Source organism: Acomys minous (assembly GCF_964271855.1).
Source record: "Acomys minous genome assembly, chromosome: 6".
Classification (NCBI taxonomy): Eukaryota; Metazoa; Chordata; class Mammalia; order Rodentia; family Muridae; genus Acomys; species Acomys minous.
The window spans coordinates 6,005,461-6,025,212 of record NC_140487.1 but is presented as its reverse complement, the minus strand read 5'-3'; the positions used below and the strand labels follow the sequence as shown (position 1 = coordinate 6,025,212).

At 40.2% G+C, this 19,752-nt stretch overlaps 1 protein-coding gene across 9 annotated transcripts in view; it reads left to right on the top strand.

Moving 5' to 3' along the window:
- PTPRZ1 (protein tyrosine phosphatase receptor type Z1) overlaps positions 1-19,752 on the top strand; it is a 184,648-nt gene that overhangs the window by 78,600 nt on the left and 86,296 nt on the right. For all 9 annotated transcript variants that reach the window (XM_084787565.1, XM_084787564.1, XM_084787563.1 and 6 more), the window contains exons 3-4: positions 17,061-17,240; positions 19,297-19,448. In XM_084787565.1, coding sequence (XP_084643691.1) covers positions 17,061-17,240; positions 19,297-19,448 — 332 coding nt within the window. The remainder of the gene's footprint in view (positions 1-17,060; positions 17,241-19,296; positions 19,449-19,752) is intronic.

Below are 19,752 nucleotides of genomic sequence, written 5' to 3'. Positions count from 1 at the left end.
TCTCTCTCTCTCTCTCTCTCTCTCTCTCTCTCTCTCTCTCTCTCTCTCTCACACACACACACACACACACACACACATAGACACAGTAATGCATATAAACACAATTTAAAAAGAATATGCTTTGTAACTCTTCATGACTTTGTTACTTATCCTCTCAGAATGTTTAATTCTGAAGTAAAATCCAGACCAAATTAAATAGTTTATCATGGTGATACTGTATTTATTTATAACTGTGTTTCTTTTTAATGTGTATACAGAACTTTTCTAATATGACATACTGTTACACTCAGGACACAATTCAGGGTTACAATAAGCTGAACTCTCTTCAGTCATTAGGAACTGTGGGGGAGAGTTTTACTGGACTTTGAGTATCCATTTTGATGAAGCTACACCCTTGTGAAATGTATCTTTTTGTATGTTTTTGTTTTCTAAAGATGCAAGTTTGATTTTTGCCTGTGTAGAGTAGCCCTGGATTACTAGGTGGAAAATAGATATTAACCATACAATGACAGAAATAACAGTGGGTGCTACTCAAGCTTGTTGTACAGTTCCGGGGACTAATAAGACTCGTGTTTTGATTACACTTGGGTTTCATTGTGAAAGAAAGAGAAGAAAATTGCAGCTTTATGGAATGGACAAAGCTGAATGAGACAGCAGCTCTAGGATGGCTTCACCTAAGACAGAAAAACCTGAGCCAGGGAAGGAAGAGGAGGCGTGAGTGTTCAGCCCATGGGCATGGGCAAGAAAGGAGGTCTGGTGCGGAGACAAGGAAAATTTATAATTGTATTGTCATGCCTGGCAGTGATAAAAGTGGCAATAAATAAATAAATAAATAAATAAATAAATAAATAAATAAATTGTAACTAAGGCAAGTAGCAGACCCCGGCCAGTCCAAAGAACAGGATAAGAAAGCCAAATAGAGTTAAATATATAAATATAACACTCAGCACAAGCATTCACTTCCCAGATACCCATCAAGGTTCTAAATGTGTACTCTGTGAAAATTGTATCCTAAACACAACTCACAAAATACAAGTTTGATTTGGAAGACATTAAGAGCCAAATGATTCTTTACAAGACATGACGGGTTATGGTTGAATTGAGTTTTAGAATCACAGGAGTTCCGCACAATTTGTTCTTTCAACCCAATAGCATCAGAGTAAGTTCATGGAAAATAAACAACGCTATTTGCTAAGACAATCAACTTTTTCAGACATGCAGGGGGATCAGGTTCTTGGTCAGATGTCCTGTGTGGAGGGGAGCAGTGACCTCTATGTGTTGACATGGTCACAACCATGTGTCACTGTAGCCTCTCACTGCCACTGCAGAAGAAACCCCACTTGCTATACTTTGGGGCATGACTAGTATAGTTTCTATGCTTTTATTTTGAGAAGGGAAGAAAGTAGCCTATTTGGAGTTTTACAGGTCTGACCGTTATGCACACCTGTGGGCAGTGTGATGCTTGTTACTTGATAGTGCCAGATACGAAAGCTTATTCTGTTGTGACAGAATAACCTCTCTCTCTCTCTCTCTCTCTCTCTCTCTCTCTCTCTCTCTCTCTCTCTCTCTCTCTCTCTCTCTCTCTGTCCCTCCCTCCCTCCCTCCCTCCCTCCCTCCCTTTCACTTAACACTGTCAGGGGAGGAGGTCCTAAGTTTTCCTTAGGATTGCTGTGACTCCCCACACCTTCACTTCTCAGTACCTGCTACACTTCCCTTGCCTTGGCTTTCTGACAGCACATTTATGTGCAATTATGCAGAGTCAAGGAACCTACTGTTTAACTAGATGTAAAAATATGCCTATTTCTGCTGTACTAACTAGGAGAGTAAAACATTTTTACCTGCCTGAATAATGTAGATGTAAGATAAAGTCCATCTGAGTCCGTGCAAGTGCATCCCTCAATAGGAGTTTTAGGATTTTAGGTCTTGTATCTCGTGTCTCAGCACAGTGTTTCCTGGTGCTCTTTCTGAACAGCCGTGGTCTCTCTTTTGTGTGGATGCTGTATTCTCTACCTGGGTAGCATCAACCCAAAATTCTTCCCTTATCTCCAGTTGGATATCTGTCTGTCTCTTAAGACTTACCCCAAATGTCTTGTTTTACAGGAAGGCTTTTTGTCTTTTGTCCCGTCTGTGTGATGTACTGTTAGTGTCACTGCAATACACTGTACATATTTCTATTTTACTGACTGTATAGCACTCTAAGTAATGTTTATGATGTTCGCCTACTCTAGCAGCACACATTTTGTTCCTCTTTGAAACTTGTGTATTAAGCCTTATTCACTAGCTCATATTAAGCACTCCATGAGCACTTACTGAGTGAGTAAACAGACGAACAATAAAAGCTGCATTCGGCATCACTGCAGTTTGACAGGATCTGAAAATAAACCAACAGGATTCTGAACCGTGAATTTGATTGTTGCCATACTAGACTCACAGATTCTTCTCTGACCTCACATGTGACCGGGACCTGCATCCAGGAGATCTGATGCCAGAGGCTGTTTTGTGCTTAATATTTAGCAAATGGATAAATCAGTAACTTTACTTAGGAATTAAAGAAATCATTGGCCTTTTAAACAGCATGCTCTTTAAACACTGGTGCAGTGCTGGGGGAAAAGAAAGAAAAAAAGAAAAGGTCCTGTCATGAACAGAAGGATGATGGAATATAGCTATGTCTCAGATTCCAAAACTTAATCTTCAACCATCATGCCAAGATTAAAGATCAGAGCCAGCCGCCATTGGGCCTTATATGCATAAGCCCGTGGGTAATAAGCATGAGAGGCGTGCCGGTGGCATCATGTCAGAGTCCTATGTTCTTAGCCTCTGTGTGGCTACTTTTTTGTGTAAGTACCTGGCTGATCAGTTATAGAAGAAATAGGAAAGCCGGTGACCACAGGGCAGTGTTCAATAGCTTTCAGGCATCATTACCATTATCATCATCACCACAACCAACCTTCTCCAACCAGAGTAATTTCTGAGGCGGCGTCTTCTGTATTTGCTTATTTCATTGGTATTACAAAGGCTGCGGCATCAAATAAGTCTTCCTTTGTTTCTCTCAATCATTTCTCACATAGATTACTTGCTTTTCATTGAGAGAAATTACTTAATTGCAACTGCTACTAGGGGGAAAATTGCTACAATGAATCAGCTTTCATCGCCAGAATATGAAAATACAATGGACTCATATGGATAATATAGAGAAATATAGAAGCTATAACATTAATCAAAGTAACTAATCTCTGAGCCTCATTTTTTTTTAATGGTGGATTCTCAGAGAGGCCAGAGAAACAAGAACTCTATGGGATTTCTTGAGTTTGTTAAAAATCCTCTGTGATTTTTTTCCTTTTCTGATTTAATGTTTCACACTAGACAAGAGCAATGGACTCATTTTAAAATTTGGATTCAGCACCATCAGTCTCTCAGCTTATGATTAGAAGGAAGCCTTGCAGAGGAAGCCTGGGTTGTGATTGTTCAATAACCTTTTGATAATTTACTTTTTCTTCCCATAACTGATTAGACACCAGGGTTAGGGAACATATCAGTTTCTTCTCTGTTGCTGCCATATTATACACAACAAAGGCAGCTTATGGGAGAAGGGGTTGGTGCTGGCTTATAGTTCCAGGGATACAGAGTCCCTTGTGGCAGGGAAACCAGGGTGACAGGCAAGGAAGACGTAGTGGCAGGAGCCCAAATCTGGCTAAACACAAGGCGTCCACATACAGGAAGCAGAAAGAGAAACATGGAAGTGGGGCCAGACTGTAACACACTCCACCCACCCCCAAGTGACGTACTTCTTCCAGCCGAGTTCTGCATCCTATCAGCTTCCCACACTTTCCCGACAGCACCAGCAGCTGGAGACCAGGGTTCAAACACAGAAGCTTATGGGAGATGTTTCACATTCAGACCACAACAAAGGGCTCCAACACAAAGCGGCCAGACCTTCCAGTCGGCAAGCCTTATCCTGTAACTACTCCATTCTAATGATCTCTAGGCCCACACCCACATGGCCTCTGATTGCCCATCAAGACCATTGACCTGGCCCCCAGATTTCAAACTTGATAAGGCTAGCCCTCTGTTTACACTTGCCCCTGTCTCTGGGTACCACCTGGCTCTCTGTTCTTCATGCCACGCTGCTGAAAACCCTTCACACACTGTCACATCTGATTCGTTCTGCAAATTCGAGCCAGTGGTTACGAAATTGTTTTATTCCAGGAATATTAACTTTCGAGTTAGGAAATAACCTCCGAAAATCATTCTTCAGTCCTGACACCACGGCCCTTGTGGGCCATGTATAACACCTAGATCCTGTTAGTCCCTCATTACTGAGACCAGAGACTACCCTTCTGTGACTTTCTTAACACCTTTTTCTCTTAGATTTGCAATTCCCTCATTGGATGCTTAATTTTAAGTTTCTTTGACGCTACGCTTTCTCTTCATGTTGGTCTCAGACGTCCAGTCATAATTTACCCTCTGTTCATTTACCAAATGTAACAAAGATATTTCAGACAAATGTCTGGCCTTAACCTACTATGTGCATGGTCCACAGGCCCTATCATTAGGCCAGACCTACTCATCAGTGACTTCAGGAGGCATATTTCTAATTGCCTATGGAACGTCTACACGTTCTCAAAGAGATCATACTCAGGCCCTTCCTGTCTGCTTATAATCTCTCCCCGTGACGTGTATCATGCACCCAGGTTTGTAGCATTTAAGGAGGCACCATGCACCCAGGTTTGTAGCATTTAAGGAGGCACCATGCACCCAGGTTTGTGGCCTTTAAGGAGGCACCATGCACCCAGGTTTGTGGCCTTTAAGGAGGCACCATGCACCCAGGTTTGTGGCCTTTAAGGAGGCACCATGCACCCAGGTTTGTGGCCTTTAAGGAGGCACCATGCACCCAGGTTTGTGGCCTTTAAGGAGGCACCATGCACCCAGGTTTGTGGCCTTTAAGGAGGCACCATGCACCCAGGTTTGTGGCCTTTAAGGAGGCACCATGCACCCAGGTTTGTGGCCTTTAAGGGGGCACCATGCACCCAGGTTTGTGGCCTTTAAGGAGGCACCATGCACCCAGGTTTGTGGCATTTAAGGAGGCACCATGCACCCAGGTTTGTGGCATTTAAGGAGACACCATGCACCCAGGTTTGTAGCATTTAAGGAGGCACCATGCACCCAGGTTTGTAGCATTTAAGGAGGCACCATTTGCCTTTCTTCCTTCTTTACCTCCCAGCGAGAGAATCCTTTCACATAATTCCAAATCCTTCCAGATGATTTTCTGTTTTGGTCCACAATTCTGTTTCAGGGTTCATGTTCTTAATATTTCTTATCACAACTAAAAGCTTTTTTAAAAAAATAGTGCTTGTTTCTTTTTCTTATTAATGTAATAGAATAATTTTATCCAGCAATCAGAAATATAAATTTGAATCCATTAGGAGATCTGGGCTACAGACATTGTAGGCAACAGTACACAAGAGGTAGCTTAAAACCATGCATCTTATTTGCTCTGTTTACTGTTTTCACTGCACTTGCCAACATTATCAGGTTCTGATTACTAATAGCCAGAGCAATAAATAAATAAAATGGAGCATTTTATTATCTCTATATCTTTATATTCTTTTATCTTGTGGTTTCCTTCAATTGTCTGCTATAAATATAAATTTATTGCATTACAAACAATATTTTTATTGCTAAGTTTTGAAAGTTTCCAAGTTAAAAATGTGTATGATTTTAAACAGTAAGTTTGTAAGAAGTTCCTAAAGGTGGGAGGGCCCCACCTTTCAGAGGACTAGAGTAGAGGGACATGGGGGAAGAGGGAGGGAAGGTGGGACCATGAGGAGACAAGGGTGGGTCTATGATTGGGATGTAAAGTGAATAAGTTAAAAATAATAATACATTTAAATTTAAGACACAGGCATCACAGTCTGGTTCCTGAAACAAGGCTGTGACCTTGACAGGTCTTTCTTTAGTGTTCAATAAATTCCCATCAATCTGAAATGGAGGAAGAGGAGGAGATGAAGAAGAAGGAGGAGGAGGAGGAGGAGGAGGAGGAGGAGGAGGAGGAGAAATTAGTTCCTAGTCTGTGTCTCTACGTTGAACTTCAGCTAATGATTTCCTTTAAATTCACATTGGTACTGGGACATTTGTCTAGAACTGTTCTACGTAAATATCACTGCTGACACAGAAGCCCCTATCAATTAGACATTTCAACCAGCCCTGCAAAGATTTTCTACTGACCTGATGGGAGCATCCACTGGAGCAGATAATGAAGGCGAATGCAGCCCTGGCTAAGTAGGCTTTCATGCTGGGATAGAGTACAGCTGATCTGCATTCTTCAAAAGCCTCTCTAGCCAAAACCAAACCAGAACGCCCGCGGTTCTGTGAATTCTTGTTTAGGAGTGGGCATTATTTCAAACATCTTCCTTTGTTTAAGTCAGTATATGTGATGGCACTTACTAGTGTGACATACATCACTTAATGATTTTTAGACTGATGATTCTTTAAGAGGTCCCCTTGCTCCAAGGCTAAGGGCTACATCTGAAAAAAAATCCTATATAAATCATCTTTCCATTTTGTTAGAGTTCTAAAATCTCTCTTATATTTTCATAGAAATGTATTTATTTCATTTGTTTATCAAAATAATTTAAAATGTGAACCTAAGTCATTTTACTGATAATATTGTTATGCTATTTAAATGACTTTAAAATGTTGGTTATTTCCCCACTAGTACAATAGTGGTATTAATGTTATGGGATTAAACAACTTTCTGTTTAGACTTATGGACCACTCCATGAGATGGAACCCATAATAGGCACCATTGTCAAGGACAAAAACCCATGGCTAAGGTCACAGGCCTTAGTAGAGAAGCTAATACTATAACTCTGTTAAATGGTCAAAACATCAAACAATTACTAATGAGTTACTGCTCTACCCATAGAACAGTGCATCTCTCAGCCTTCACCAGAGGAGCTGCTTTTTGCAGATGGTAATTATCATAATGCCCCACAGCTGTGCAGCATGCAGAAGAAAATAAGGGACTGCGGAGTGCTCCGCCCTGGATGGGATGTCTACATCATCCCCTCCCCTCAAAGTTCAGGGATCTTCAGACCATTGGACATAAGAACTCAGCAGTTGTGACTACATGCACAAGACCTGTGTAAGGTCAAGCCAGACAGAATCTCAGCATGGAGGGCCGAGTCAGGAGGGCATGAGGTCCTGCCCCTGGCGGAGGCAGTATTGGCGTCTGAGAACTACAGGGAGAAGAAGAATCAGGTTGCTTCTTCGTTTGTCTGTTTTAATGGTGTCACCCCTGATATATCAACCATGCTCTGGGGCAGATCCCATCTCCAGGAATATTTGGGCAACACGAATTCTAGTCAATTGTGATTTTTGTGTTGGTCTGGTTTCTTTTTAAGAGAGAACACAAAGCTGGGTGGGTGGAGAGATGGAGGAGGATGTGGAAGAAGTTGGGAGGGGTGATGAGTTTGACCAAAGCATACTGGATACATTTCTCAGAGAACCAATAAAGTACTTACATTTTTGTGTTTGGGGTCACATAAAAAAGCTATCCCACAGTCCTTCATAAGGCTGCGGCTTAAACGCATGAACTCTTGAGTGAAGCTCCTCCACATTAGATCCTACAAACATGACTATAATCTTCACCTCACTGTCACTTAAATTTCTCTTTCTGTAGCATTGTTATACATTAATATATAAAGACACAAGCATTTTCTTGTGCCAAGATCTGGAATGCATGAGAAAATTTTAAGATTAAAGACAACCTGTGTTTTTTTTTTAAATAGCCTTTCAGTCTTTAATGACCAGTTAGTTGTGAATTTTAAAATTCAAAACCTAATTAAGTAATGGTAATTTGAGGCAAAAAAAAAAAAAGAGGATTTTTATCAGATCTCTATCAGTTTTCAGCTGATAGTCTGGTCATTTTCTATAATGCTTGATGTTTCAAGACAAGAAACTAGGCTTGCCAGATCATGGTTCTCTGAGCTATGCCTGAGTTTTACAGGCACCCGAGTTTGCTCAGGCTCATTGCTCAGTGGAGCATGAGGTGTGGGTCCCTCTGTCAGAATCATATCTAACCATTAATGCCAGCACCAATGCGCTCCTATCACTCTTGTTCACTTTCACTCATCACATCCACTCTTTCAGACATATGTGGATTTATTTACCATTCGCCCCACACACATCCCCTTCTGGAATGTAACGGACAAGCGAACAACCTCGAACTCCGGCATGTCCCCTACAGAGTTCGGAATTGCTTTCCAGTTGGAATAGCGAGTGTGTAATATACAAACACTTTGATGCACAAAACCTCAATTTGCTTCTTCTGTCTGCTAGACTTGATGTGACAGTAGTGTATGCATGAGGCAGACTAGTTAGCTGGAACTTACTGTCAGCTAAATGCTTCAGTAGATGAGCACAAGAAATCAATGGGAGGGGTACTAATCCAGGTGAGTTGAAGAGTGGATGAAAGATTTGATAAAGGAATAATCTGTGCACATCGCCTAGAGCTTCCATTCAGTATTCTGAAGGGCTTGACATGGGTAAATCACCTAATGATCTTCTGCACCTAGGCCAGACACAACTCAGATAAATTCAGTTTAATTAATGACTATCCAGCTGCTTTCTCAGATGCATTATCTTAGGCTTTAACCACCACAGAAACTGAGGTCTCCGACTACTAATGCCTAAGTGTAAGAGTAGTTTAATCTTTCAATATTAAAGATAGCTAAAATGTATTTAATGTGTGTGTGTGTGTGTGTGTGTGTGTGTGTGTGTGTGTGTGTGTACACGCTTTGACATTTATTGGCTAACTTCTCTTGAGTTTTGTATTCCTGGTCATTTAAACAATCTACCTTTTAGAGTCCTCTGTATCAGGAGCTTCCTTGTTTTTGCTTTTGGGTTTTTGTTGTTGTTGTTATTTGGGTTTTTTTTCTGGGCTTTGTCTTTTTTGGTTTATTAGTTTTTCTCCTAAAATAAAATCTTCAGTCTTACCCTGGCCTCTCTCTTTTTTCCTTCCAATCAATAAAATTAAGCAGTCATCTGGAGCCTGTGCTGCTCCAAAAAGCACAGTGTAGCAAGTGCTATTAGACTGAGTCACACTCTGTAATTTCTATACATTTAAAACACAATCCAGCTCCTCAGCCAAATTTGCTATAACTTAAGAAAACATAGAGTTCAGACCTTGATTCTTCGGTGGTATCCTTTAGCAGAACTTCATAGAAATGACTCTACAGTCATATAAGACTCTACAGTCATACAAGAAAAGCAGAATTTTCAGCTGATTTTAGGAATGTTCTTATAATTGACCTTTAAATTTTTTTTTACTGTTTCATGTTTGATTCCCTTGAGCTCAAATGCATAAATTAGCACCATTTCTTGTAAGACTCAGCAACTGTTTGTTGAACACCCATTGTGTACTATTTATTGTAGATACTAGGGTGTGAAAACAACAGATAAATAAACGTAGTACGCTAGAAGAAGACAAGTAAAGGGAAGGCATTGAACATGACCAAAAACAGAAAAATATTTTGCCAGGCTGCTAGGAGAATGTATTTCTGGGCAGACGTGTTTGAGCAGAGACCCAAGTGAAGCCAGAAGGCAAAGTATCTAGCTGGGCCTTGCAGCTGTTTGAGAGCGCTCCGGGAGATGGGAATAAGTGCCATGTGTTTGATCCTTCGAGAATAGAATGGCAGCCATTGTGGCTATAACACAGTCACCAAGCAGAAAGGATATAAGTGGTTCAAGATCTGATAGCCCAGACAAGACCATATATTATATAGGCATGCAGTGGGCTGAAGGGAAGGAGTGACCTGAGAAATACTGATTATTTTTAAAGATGTACTAGGACTTTCAAAGATGTATTACTGAGCCAGGTGTGGTGGTGCATGTATTTAATTCCAGCACTCAGGAGGCAGAGACAGGCAGATCTCAGATTTCAAGGTCATTCTGGTCTACGTAGTGAGTTCCAGGGCTGTCCCCGTGACAGCCAGAGCTACACAGAGAAACCTTATCTTGAAAACAAGAACCAAACAACAACAACAAAAAAACAAAAAGATCAAATAAAAAAAAAAACAAAGCTAAACAATAAAAATGATTTACAACTGCATTTAATTGGTTTTTCTTTGACTTCAGAGAAAATTGTTACATAGATAGTAATTTAAACATAGGTTTGTTCCCAGTTTCTGTAGGTCAGGAGTTGTGAAGAGTGCCTGCATAATTGGGATCTCTGCTCAGGGACTCCCAAGTGTGGCAACAAGGTGTCTTATTTGAAGCTTGGCTTCTTCTGCGAAGTATGTTCAAGTCGTTAGAAGAATTCATTTCTTAGGGCTCGCAAGATTATGGTACCTGGTTTTGTTAGTTTGTTTGCTCCGGTTGGGGGAGTGGGTGCATCCTCAGCTCCTAGCCTTGGCGCTTAGTTCCTGGTCATGTGACCTCTTACAGTCCGCTTGCCCAACTTCTCAAGGCTAGCCAGATTGAAATCCCCAACTGCTGAGGAGCTTTCTATACCAAAATCAGGCAGTGACTTGCTATTGCCCTGGCCGTAGAAAATGAATCACAAGAGAGAGACTGCCCACCGTCCAGCACAGGTTTATCTGAGACAGGCATAAAACACACTGAGAATCTGGAGGGTAGTTTCATACCTGCACTTGCTACATGGACAACAGAGTTGTAAAAGGGACCAAACGTAAGTGTAGACGGGGTCAAAAAGCACTAGAGGTCTCCAAGCTAGTGTGGAGATTCACATAGATGAATTTCCTGGGGATTGTATTCAAATGCCAATCTGACTGCATGAGGCAACAGAGAGATGGATTTCAGGAGGCTTCTCGTGGAGCGCTGGGTAAGGAAGGATGACTGCGGCTTGGACCAACGTGGCGATGGTAGGGATGAGGGGAAGTCCAATTAGAAGTATGCTTTGGAGGCAGAGCCAACATGTCTTACTGGGGTGGAAACGGAGACCTATAAAAAAAAGTATGTTTAGAGAATGGAAAAGTGTACGAAGAATTTATTTCAGCACAGAAATCAAATTTGGAAGGTGGGTATGGTGAAACAAGACCTTAATTCCAGCACTTAGGAGACATAGACAGGTGGATATCTGTGAGTTTGCAGCCAGCTTCGTCTACATAGCGGGTTCCAGGACAGCCAGAGCTGTACACACACACACATAGAGAGAGAGAGAGATCCTGCCTCAAAAAGCCAAAACCTTCTCTCTTGGATACACTACAAGTCAGAGTGTAAGCTCAATTTTCTTAACAATTATACTTTCTTATGAAATCACTAACACTGCTTACCTCACTTATAACCGGACTAACCCAAACAACAGAAAAAGGAGATTAAAGACCACAATAATGAAACCTTAAGGATATCAGTTCCTAGGAACAATTCTCCTGGCGTAGTCAGCAGGACCTCAGCAAACCCGCAGTTCAACAAAGGTTGCTGCTGGAACCTGGAACAGCAGCTGAGGCCCAGAGCCTCAGCCACCCAGCCCAAAGCATCTGGAGTTCTCTCTAGGTGTCTCCCGAAGTGTTGATGAACGGCCAACACAATCCCAAGCCCTCTCTCAAGCCTCTTGTTTTGGGCTCATATGTATCTCCTCTCAGAGTCTCTACCAGGACCTTTTCAGCTGGCAACATACAAGCGCCCCCACAAAGTAGTTTGACTTTTAAGTGGAAAAACATCCTGCTCTCTCACGAGTCTGTTCCCCATCCCACACTTGGGATCAACACAAAAATATGTTTATCTCTTCTACATCTCCCCTTTTCTATTAAATATAATAAATTATATGCAATAAAAATAATTATGAGAATTATTCAGTAAAAGTCACATCTACAAGGACCAGTCCATTTGTATTTGACAATCTTGGAGAAATTAGTTCACTATGTATCCTATCCTATTGAGCCTTATCCTAGTGCCCAAAGTTGTTTTTTTTTTTTTCACTCTTAAGCTAAAGCTTATAATAATACTGTGGCTATCTTAGTCTTTAACCTCATCAGAGACCTCAGAAGGAAATACTATCTAATATGAAGGAAGTACAGGCAAGCAACATCCAAAAGTATTGACAGGACAGGAAGCTGACTGTCTGGATAGTCACAAATTGCTCTCCAACGTCAGGGCATCCAGTCTTCAGCCACCCAGCCCAAAGCATCTGACAGACTGCTCTGAAGCAGGAATCCTGAAGGTCTGGCCTACCTAATCTCTCCATGCCTGGGCAGCCAATTTCTCAGCATCAGGCTTGAGAGTAGTGGACGGCCAGTCTGTCATCAGCAGTAGAGATGAGCACAGCTCCTCAGACTACGCTGCCACTGTCGTTTCTTGATGCCCACATAATTAGACTGGAGGTGCTGCCAGGAGTGGACGTGCCTCTCGTCATACAAGCCCTCTTTTTTGTTCAATGTCATTTTCTGTGGCTTTTTGAAGTGTTTGAAGACCATCTATTTACCTATTCTATCCATCATCTATCTAGTCCTTTTAAAAATATGCAAGAAACTAAAAAAAAAGCTTATTCTATAATTTAGTATGGAACAAGATTCATAAGTGACCAACTGCCACTTTCTATCTCCGACCATCCTGAACAAGTTATAATAGTTACCTTTCACCTTTTCAAATAAGTTGTACATGTATAATACATTAAATGAACATTAACAAAATGATCCTAAATTTCTACCAACATACAATATACAGTTTAAGTTTCCATCAACACACCATATACAATACATAAACCAGAAGTTGAAAAAATAGTTTTAAATTTCCATCAATCTACAATATCAATGTGAAATATTTGAATACCAATGTAAAATATTTGATACTAGTAGATTCAATAATCTACTTTTCATTCTATAAATCTATATCCTCCCTTCTGTCCTTCCCTTATTCCCTCCCTTTTTCTATAATGCTAGATAGGATAGAAAGATAAGAGAGAAAGAAAGATAGAAGAAAGAAATGCCTAAATGAAACTTTCATTAACTTATAACTAACCCCCTAGGCAAAAACGAACATTGATAACCCATAGAAAACAGCCACCCCACCTATTGGGAATGGAGGCATCATTTTGTAAAAATTGCTTTTTGCTGTTTAAAAGGAAAAACATCTTTGGGGTACCCTTAGAAAAATAAGATATTGGATAAGTGCTGGAAAAGCTAGTTGTATTTGTTTTTGTCCAGTCTTTTTTGGGATTGATCCTTTGGGCTAGCCCTTTTTAGTTGATGTGCATGCAGTTTCTTGAGGAAACAGTAGTTGAAGCAGTGTTTGAAGTTGAATTGCCTGGACTACCTGCTATGTCTTCATAATTATCTGGGTTTTTTTTTCTCAGAAAATAAGCAAACTTTTACAAGTGTTAGCATAACTACATTGCTTGCCAGAACATCTATTTCCCTGCACTCTCAAATACACCTGTTGAGTCTACTGGCGTGGCGTTGCCCTTAATGTAACAGAACAGTTAACAGCTGAGCAATTGCACAGTGGTTACTTTCGGGTGTTGCTTTTTTGTTGTTGTGGTTTTTGTGTTTTTGGTTTTTTGTTTTTGTTTTTGTTTTGTTTTTATTTTTGTTTTTGTTTTTTTTGTATTTTTGGTTTTTGTTTTTGTCTGCTTCATCCACCCTGAATCCTCTGCTCAAGTGCCATGGAAACTGGATTGCTTTGTCACTGGAACACTTATTCCACAAAAGTACTGTGACCAAAGTGAATAGTGCAGAGATGATGATCAAAGTCCTTTTTTTTATTGAAAAATGAAATCATTCATATTATATCTCACTTGCTATCCCATCCCATGCATCCTTCCATTCCTCCCTCCCTCCCGCTTTCACCCCATTCCCCTTCCCTATGGCTGTAACTGAGGGGGACCTCCTCTCCCTGAATATGATACTAGGGTATCAAGTCTATTCTTGGTAGTGTGCTATCCTTCCTCCGAGTGCCATCATGCCTCCTCCTCAAGGGGACATGGCCAAATATGGGGCACCAGAGTTCATGTGAAAGTCAGTCCCCAGTCTATACTAAACTGTGGAGAATTTTCTGTCCCTTGGCTAGCTCTGGGTAGGGGTTTGATGATGACTGCACGTATTGTCCTTGGTTGGTGCCATAGATCGAGCAGAACCCCTGGGCCCAGATCCACCCATCATAATGTTCTTCTTGTAGGTTTCTAGGACCATCTGGATCCATCTATTTCCCTCTCTCTTATATTTTTCTCACCTAGAGTCCCAATAGGATGTCCTCCCCTCTATCCCACTTTCCTGGTAAGTGAAGACTTTCATGGGACATGCCCCTTGGGATAATGTCCAGTTATAAGTGAGTATATACCATTTGAGTCTCTCTGCTTCTGGGTTATCTCACTCATGATCATTTCTAGTTCAATCCATTTGTCTACAAATCTCGAGAATTCCTTGTTTTTAATAGCTGAGTAGTATTCCATAGTGTAAGTGTACCACACTTTCTTTATCCATTCTTCTACTGAGGGACACTTAGGCTGTTTCCATGTTCTGGCTATTATGAATAAGGCCACTATGAACATGGTTGAGCATATGTCCCTGTTGTATGCTGGAGTATCCTCTGAGTGTATTCCAAGGAGTGGAATAGCTGGGTCTTGAGGAAGCCCTATTCACAGTTTTCTGAGATAGAGCCAGACAGATTTCCAAAGTGGCTGCACTAGTCTGCATTCCCACTTTCTCCACATCATTGCTAGTATATGGGGTCGCTTGAATTTTTGGATGATCAAAGTCTTACAGCTGAAACGAGTTGCCAAGCAAGGCATATTCACACCACACCTTAATCCAATGAAACCATCAAAATCCTAGTATATTTCTGCCTTCAATTAAAAACATATTTGAATCAGAACTTCAGTACAGGTCTTCTTTCCTGTCTCCTCTGATACCAATATATTTTTACATATGTATCATTATGTATGTGTGTATATGCAATACACACACACACACATATATATATATTCTACTTGGTAGCTAAATTCAACAGAAGTATACTGTGTGGGCAGATCATCCACCTGGCTCTTGAATGTGCATCTGACAGACAGCATGGATAAGCTCCGTTGTTTGTCCCTAGAAAGTGTGAGGCTCACATTACCTAATTGTCTCCACATTAACACACTGTAAACAAAAAAACAGAGCAAACTCAACCCCTGATGTTTTTCCTGAATGCCTGAAGCCCTATAGCAGACTCTGCCCATGGCATAAGGATTCTGAAACCCACTGAGAGCTCTGATGACACACAGACAACAGACACAGCAATATATCTTCTGTTCCAATGCTTGAATCAATCAAAATTAAGCTTCAGAGAAACAGTGAGGACAGAAACAGTGATGTGAAAAGCGATGTTGATGACCTAGGCTGGAAAAACTTCACTGTGACTCCTGAATGTAACATTTAACCCAGTAACATAGCGAGTTCAAGGACAGCCAGAGCTGTATATATGTATATAGAGATCATGTCTCAAAAAACCAAACCCTTCTCTCTTAGATATGCTACAAGTCAGAGTGATGATGAAATTCAGTGAACCAGAGTCAGCTTCTAAGTCACATGCAGCATTATCTGAGATTTAAATCTTTATGCTTTGTAAACTGTGGCCATATGACTCTTCCAAACTGAGTTTATTGTACTATTGCTTTAAAGTGTAAGCCATGAAAAGAACCTTATTAATTCATATTACAGCACTCTCCTTCTCTCTCTCTCTCTCCCCCATCTCTCTCCCTCCCTCCCTCCCCCTCTCTCTAGTAAAATAAGCAGCATTTTCTTGTTCCCATGCCAAAGTGTCTTATAAGTGAAATCAACGTGTCATTACTGAAATCAATAAAACTATTTCTCGAAGCCAAATTGTGCATCACCATACATATTCAAAACACATTGTGCTCAACTGCTCTCTAGGAATATAGCCAGCATTAAGAGTTTGTTTTCAGCACCTATTGATTTTGATGGAAGTCTCCTAGTGAGGTATTATCTGCTTTCTCCGCAACTTCAGAGGCAATATCGAGGTGTGACTAATGATCCTTTCTTTCCAGGGATGTTTTGCAAATTAGATTTGACACACTAGTAAGAGGTGGTCCTTCAGTCCGGCTTACGTCAACTGGCCTTAGCCAGCACCGACTCTCGTATCACAAGAGAGTATAGTGTGGTAGGGGTTGGACCACAAGTGTTTGATTGAGTTCTCCCAAAATTCCAGTGATATAAACTAGTCTCTATATCACTAGATATATTTCACTATAAAGTACCCAAATTCATTTTCAAAATTATTCCTATCGAAACTATCCTGCCATTTTTCCTTCCTCGTGATTATGTTAGAAAAGCTCAGAAAAGTTTAAGTCTTCAATTTTATAGTATCACAAGCATTTGAATGAAACTTTAAGTTAAAACCGTCCATGCTTAGCTTTGATGCAGTGAATATGGGTGATGATGTAGGTCTCCAAGTGGGAGAGAAACAAAGGCCGTGTCGGCTACTTTTGGTTCAGAGGGCTGCTCATTTTGTGGAAGAGACGGAAACTCGCTATACACAGAAGTAGGATGCTTTGGTTTAATGTGGCTAGCTTCATGATTATGTTTTCATAAATAAATCTTGAATAGATGGAAATCAAGCCAAGTCATCTGGTGTCAGGAGTGACAGAGAGTCTGAAAAGGGCTACCTCATATGAGTTGCTAAAAGTGTCAGAACCACCTCCTAGTGCCTGACCTTTCAATCTGGAGGCTGGGCAGGACTGCTCTGCTTACATAGCACCTGGGCATCTCAAGATTTGGAAAAGTCAATAATAACCAAAACAACCTATTGATGAACCCTGAACCTGGCAGGTGTGTGGATGAGCCAATCGTTTACATAACTGGGGTTTTAGGAAATTCTAAGTAAACACATTTTTTGGCTAGCACCATACTCTTCTTGTGATGTGAGAGGTATTTAGAATCTAGCCTCTAATCGAGGCATAATTATTGTATGACTTATTTTAAAGATATGTGAACTTTTCTACTGTTCTAATACATTCTTATGTATTATATTATTTGATAATGTCAAATTTTAGTTTTTACATAGTAATTTAAAAAACTAATTCCCTTGGTCTTTCATTTCCCTAGGAGCATTAAATCAAAAAAATTGGGGAAAGAAATATCCAATATGTAATAGCCCAAAGCAGTCTCCTATTAATATTGATGAAGACCTTACACAAGTCAATGTGAATCTTAAGAAACTGAAGTTTCAGGGTTGGGAAAAAGCATCCTTGGAAGACACGTTCATTCACAACACTGGGAAAACAGGTAACATCCTTGTCTTTTGCCTTTGACAGGTTTTCTGACTGAGAACATTTTTTAGATAAGTCACATTTCCTTTGAATAATATGCTAGGAACTGAACTGATGCCAGTGGTAGACTAGACCAAATGGAACAGAGTCAGCACTTAGTCAACATTTTGAAAATTTGTAAAAAAAAAAAAAAAGTAACAAATTATGTCATCATGTCATGTCATGTTTTCCCTTTGTGTGATGAGCGTTCTCTTGATAACTGATGATGTAAAAAAGATAATGAAGTCACAGCCAGTGAAATTTTATAACTCAGGACATAGTCAGACACTGGCTCATAATTTCTATTATCTTGGACATTATGGTTTGATCTTTGATGTAATCAGTATGTGAATATGATAAGATAATCAACTATAATTGAATTTAAGAAACAGACCAATAGTCCTTTTATTTGGGAAACTTAAAATTATAGTCTATCCTTAAGGAGGTACTTATGTAAGTACTTTTTGTGAGATAATCTTTTTTTTTTAAACATACAAAATGTAATTCCTCAAAATTTAAGAAAATTCTGGTGAACTATATATAGATATAATAATTTTCAAATATGATATTTCCCCTTTGGCTATTTTGTTTTGACATGAAACAGTTTGTCAGGGAATTGTATCAGCACAAATATTTGCAAAAATTAGAAAAATATTCAAAGTTATATTAGCAGATCTACTAGTATAGTTTTATAATAAATGATTTCTTCTATATTTCATATTTAGATAATATAATTTATAAATGTAATAATTAGACTTCACACTCTGTGAGAGTTAAGGATTATTCACTATCAGTGTCTGACTGATGAGCATTTAATATTATTTAGATGAATAGCTAAGAAAATTTTGGTAAGGTTGCACTACAACTCAAATAATAAAAGTAAATTGTTCCAAACTTTGAAAATTCAATACAATTTTTGTGTTACAAGCTGTGCTTTCAACATGTGATCTCTGCCTTGCTTCTTTTAGTGTGTAATGGCTACGTACTTGTCCCTTATAGCCTCTGTGTTTGGGTCTAGCAGTGGTCTTTCAAACGACAGTGTAAATCTTGGAGGAGGCCCCTTACCTTTTTTGGGACCCAGTTGCCTTGTCCATAGCAGAGATTACAGTGGTCTCTGTTCCCTGAGGTTATGTGAAGACCAAGTAGCCAAGAGGTAAAAAGCAACTCATATCATACCAGGCACCTCATAAATGATAGATGCTGCCTGCCTGCTGTTGTTTTTATTATTGACACTGTGCTTGACATGGTTATTATCATAACCAATGGAAGCTTGTATCACTAGCTGGCTAAGCAGTGTGGTGTTTAACCACCAACGCCTGGGTCGACTGTGATTTCTAATTGGCAGGACAAGGGCTACTTAAATCTGATTGAGAGACAGCATAATCTTGCACTAGGCTCTTAAGAGAACCCTTATCCTTCAGACTACTTGTAAGAATACGAAGAGTAAAGTCTTCTGTGGGACATGGAGAGAGCTTCGGGTCCTAACGGCGCACTCTCCAGGTTCCAATATAAAAGGGCACAATCCTCGGATATGATGAGGCTTCCCAACTGTTTGCTTAAGACAATTTGGCTTAAGTCTAGACAGAAAGCAGGAATTAGATGGAACAAAAAGGGGGTGGGGGCGGAAATAGGCTATGGGTGAAAGGAGAGAGCTCTCTCGGGGAGACTTTCCTTCTGGCCGTCACCTCCTCGGACTCCTTTACTACATGCCACCATTATCATCAAGTGCCTTGCGGCAACGGAGCCTTGGAGGGAAGGCAGTCTCGGTAGACCAAATAGATGAGGTGAGCTGGCTGTCCTGTGGTGCGGAGTCTGTGGTCCTGTCTTCAGCGCCCTTGCTGTGTGGCAAGAAGATGCCTTAAGTATGTTAATATGAAGGCAAAGTTGAAATGCAAATGACTTTTAAAATGCTTAACTTTGACAACTGAGTTTTATCATGTATCCTAACTGGAAGGAGATCCAGTTAAAATTGAAATTTTGGTTTTTCAGAAACTTCGATGTAATATCTTGTTTTGTTCTATTTTTCGGTTTAGTGGAAATAAATCTCACTAATGACTACCATCTCAGTGGAGGGTTTTCAGAAAAGGTATTCAAGGCGAGCAAAATAACTTTTCACTGGGGGAAATGCAATGCGTCCTCTGAAGGCTCGGAACATAGTTTAGAAGGACAGAAATTCCCGCTGGAGGTAAGGACACAGCCCGCTGCTCCCAGCCTCATCTCCTGCATCCTTGCTGTTTCCTCCAACTTCACTTGCTGTGTAGTTCAGAGTTTAGAACGTAAGTCGTGTCTTGATGGCTTGATCAATACATGTTTTCTCTCCAAGACTGTAAATTTAACAAGCTAAGTTTTCTATGTCCACATTACCACTTCCTAGCTTATAACAAAATACAGATGAGGAACGCATGAATACAGTAATAAAAGGGATGATGTCATCAATGTGGCAGAATACTTTCAGTTAAGCCTTTTAACTAAAAATGAGGAAAATTCTC